Source organism: Battus philenor, unplaced genomic scaffold (genome assembly GCF_028537555.1).
Source record: "Battus philenor isolate CCGP_79_NKW_IND1 unplaced genomic scaffold, ilBatPhil1.0.hap1 SCAF_14, whole genome shotgun sequence".
Lineage (NCBI taxonomy): Eukaryota > Metazoa > Arthropoda > Insecta > Lepidoptera > Papilionidae > Battus > Battus philenor.
Genome location: NW_027181676.1, coordinates 2,879,527 through 2,883,685, shown reverse-complemented (window position 1 = coordinate 2,883,685; position 4,159 = coordinate 2,879,527). Strand labels below are relative to the sequence as shown.

The following is a 4,159-nucleotide window of genomic DNA, read 5'->3' as shown; positions in this document are numbered from 1 at the left end:
AGTTATAACAAAAAAGTTTATCTTTTCAACCCTACTAAAAATTTTAAGTTACGTATTTTCATTTGAGTTATTTACACCAAAGGAGACGTGAAGTTAAAAGGTTTTTTTGACCCGGCTTAATAAATGGATGCTCTGACGGCTGACCTGCAAAAAATCCATTTCGACTCGCCCAACTTAAATGTCAGTGGCCATTGATTGGGAACGGCGTCATTAGTTCGGTCAACGACTACATTCCTGATAACAGCTGTGTTTTTTATTTGTATTGTACTAGTTCTGGAATATCAAATATAAATTTTTTATAGGTAGATGGGAGTGACTAAACAAAAATACGTTTTATAATATTAATATCTTATCGTTAGCTGCTTTCGCTTACATATATATATATATATATATATATATATATATATATATATATAAGCGAAAGCAGTACACACACACACACATATATAAATATATATATATATATATATATACATATGTGTGTGTGTGTATTTTATAGGTAGAAGAGAGTGACTAAACAAAAATACGTTTTATAATATTAATAACTTATTGAAATTGCATCAATATGCATGCAATTCACTCGTTATAATTTTGCAAAGTAATAAAATAGTATTAGTCTACAATTTGTACGTCGTTCAGACACGTCTAAATTCGTTGTCTATCTCAAGTAAAATTATATACTTGTAAGACACCTTTTCTGATGTAACAATAAATCAAGCGATGTTTGGGAATACAGAGACTTTTATTGTAATACGTACTTAGTTACATTATATTTTATTCAAATAAAATTATACAATAGTCTGACATGTAAACAATGATACGACTTGTAAAGTTCATTTTAAAGATCCCATTTATTATTTCATAGTTTTATAACACTTTAAATGGAAAATTTTATCAATAAATCAGTAGTACAAGGACATATGACAGTCTTGTAAAATGAAAAAGTAATTAATTTTTTTTATATACTTTGTTAATTTTGTTTATACTTAAACATATACATTATAACAATCTGACGGTTAATAATAAACTGGTGAGGAAGACCGAATATTTATGTGGTAAGCATTAATGAAGGTTTTAACTTGTATCTCCCTGGCATTTGGATTTGTCAACACTAATTTCTTTTTATTTACTTATTCAGGTTGTGTATAGTAACGCACTTTATGCATTATAGCATTTGCATATTTTCTACCAATTAATCGATATAAGAAGATTCGCACAACACCGTTTTCACTGATCCAAAGCTGAAAACAATATGAATAAAACAAAAAGTTTATTAATCTGTTTCCTTTACTTAATGTTAGTAGAACATTTAAGCAAGCCATTTCAGTCATTGATGACGAAACTTTACCTTGGTCACAAAAGCTTGGTAACAATTTTCGAAAGCTCACTCTCATGCGAACATTAACAAAATTCACGAAAAGTTAGTCTGTGCTCAGAGCATTGGCGAAAGTCAAAATTCCGTGAAAATTTCTTTTTGTACCAGAAACAATACGAAAAGTTTTTAATCGCATTAATGCATACATTCGACGAATAGAAGTAAGACTTTCCAGTAATTTTACACGTATTTTGATCTTCTTTTGTTTTATCTCTTGATCATAAACTTTCTCTTTTTGTAAACAGCTGTTTCGATACACTATTTTTATGCGGTACTCATAAAACACACTATGTTCAATGATTATACGAACCATTATTTTATAGATATGCCTATAGTTTCCAAAACGCATTGCTTTTATAGATCTTCCACAAAACATAGCTATTGTCTATTCATTGTTAAAATAAATGCATTTACTAACAAAAATTCTATGAATTATAATTTAAAAGTAGGAAAAAAAATAAGTTTTAAACACAAACAATTTTATTATATATTTTTTACACTCTTTTATTGTTTCAAACACAAACGAAATAAATTTATTTAATTTTAAATATATTAACGTAGCTGTGAATAAATCTGGTGTAAATACAAAATACTAATATCTAACTACGTATAATGTAACGTATTTATGTAACATTATGTTTGTGTAAGGTAAGCCCGAAAATTTTTATTCTACCTGTATTTAAATGTTAATAGAAATTGTTAAAAATAATGGTAATTTAAAATCTGGCCGATATATTTAGATACATCTTACATATATGTTATAGAGGAGAAAAAAAATTAACCTTGCGGAAGAAAACATGCTTAGTAATGCCTTAAAGGTCCATGTCTTTGGACCACTATGTCACAATCTCTATTTGCAAGGATTTTTTTCGGTTTTTTATATATTATATTAACAATTTCATATTCCTTGAACGATGCAGTATAGATAACAGTTTGGTCATTATGTTTATTCGGTTTTCATTTTGAGTTTTTTAGCAATTGGTTGTGTAACTAATAATAAGTGTGTGTGTTATTTTATTTTAGTAAAATTGTAATTACTTTCAATAGAAATTACTAAATAGATAGACGCTTCATACACTCTTTAATATTGGCTACAAATTAGCCTTTCAGTGAATTAATTTCAAGTAATCAGTATTTCGTGACTGCGTTTAGATAGTAATGAAATTAAACTTAAGTGCAGGTACAGTCAATACATCAATAATTTAGTTAATCTTACAGTTTAAGATTTCAGTAAGTCTTATGTCTATAACAATACTAAGTGTTACAGTTTATAAATCTCTTTATAGTATCTCTAAATAGAAATAGATTATAGTTTTGTCACACGTCACAAATTTGAATAATAATGATTAGGTAGGAAGTGCAAATACTGATAAATTTAAGAAATAGTTTCTTGTTTACCTGGAACATATTCGAAACATAAAAAGACATTGACCATGTTTTGGACAGCTCTACGAACACTTTAGTCTGTCGTTTCATATTCTTCGGGAGATCATCGTAAATGATAATGTTTTTTAAAATTTCACTTATTTCTTCTCTAGCTTCCAATACTTTTTCACAGTAGTAGGAAATGAACAGAATACAACACAACTCAACAACGCTAAAATACACCGCCATTGATAACGTCATGGGTAGACTTCCATCATTAATACGTTTAATTTTCAAAAAACTTAAAGAAGACCAAATTACTGTAAGAATAAATACAAAAGCTGAAATGATTACCATTAATATGATAATATTGTAAATATTATTAATAATTTTAAACGTTTCGCCAATATTATTAAAAGCTGATGCCAGATCAATTATTTTATTATTTCTATCAGAAAGTCGACCAATAAAATTAAAACCGTTATCTACTTTTGTACTATTCATTAACTTCTTAGATATGTATCCCATTGGCTGATTTCGATCGCTTATAAATTTTATTAAATAATCCCTTACCAACAGCAGCCTTTGTCGGAGAAAAAACATCATCTCACAGAACAAAACTATTTCTATTTTCCTTGCAAAATAAATTAAACAATACATTATGACCGTCTTATCTAAAAAAACATCTATGGAATAGCTCACAGTTATTATTGAGATGCAGAAAAGAACATATATAATAATCAATTTTATACATTCGTCCCTCGAGGTCTTGTAGAAGCGATCATTCATGCTTGCGTGTAACGAAATATCGATTTTAGCGAACATTTCAATTACTTTCTGGTTATCCTGAGCGCGGAAAAATATCACCGTGAAGTTTGTTACCGCGATATGAATACCAGCGACTATCCAGGGCAGTATATGACTAACTTTCCATGTTTCAAGTGGCTCACTTAACAGGACTATCACTTTTGGCATTATGCCAATAATATAGTCCATTGAAATCCACGATGAAGTTATTATTGCTGCAATAATTTTCATCCGAAAATCGATCGGTGTCAGAGATCGTCCATTGATACGATACCTGAATATTCCGTAAAAATACTCGACAAACAATGAAGGCTTCATACTGTTCACTATTCTATCGCTTATTTGTGCAACGGCGTTCCATGTATTGTTCATTTTAATTTTGTCTTAGATTCGTTTGCTTTCGTACGTTATAAGAGTGTGAAGGTTTGTTTCCATTTGCGTTGTTCCATTTAATTAAAATCTACCAATGGGTTAATACAACTATAAAAAACAAGTTGTATAGGTTATTTTAATTATTTTAAAACTTTAATCCACATGCATCGTTATATCATTATCAATTCATTTGTTGAATAAAAAGCTTACACTACATGTATGACTCAGACATTTACATTG

At 28.8% G+C, this 4,159-nt stretch overlaps 1 protein-coding gene across 1 annotated transcript; it reads right to left on the bottom strand.

The window, feature by feature from the left end:
* Positions 1-267: 267 nt before the first annotated feature.
* On the bottom strand, positions 268-3,865 carry LOC137918501 (uncharacterized). The gene is made up of 2 exons (XM_068761322.1): positions 3,095-3,865; positions 268-273 (listed from the first exon to the last, which is right to left on the bottom strand). Exons 1-2 carry the CDS (start codon positions 3,863-3,865, stop codon positions 268-270), a joined length of 777 nt encoding a protein of 258 aa, XP_068617423.1.
* Positions 3,866-4,159: the final 294 nt, after the last annotated feature.

Excerpts from the sequence above, each read along its gene's own strand:
- LOC137918501 (XM_068761322.1), bottom strand. The coding sequence starts at position 3,865 with ATGAAGCCTTCATTGTTTGTCGAGTATTTTTACGGAATATTCAGGTAT.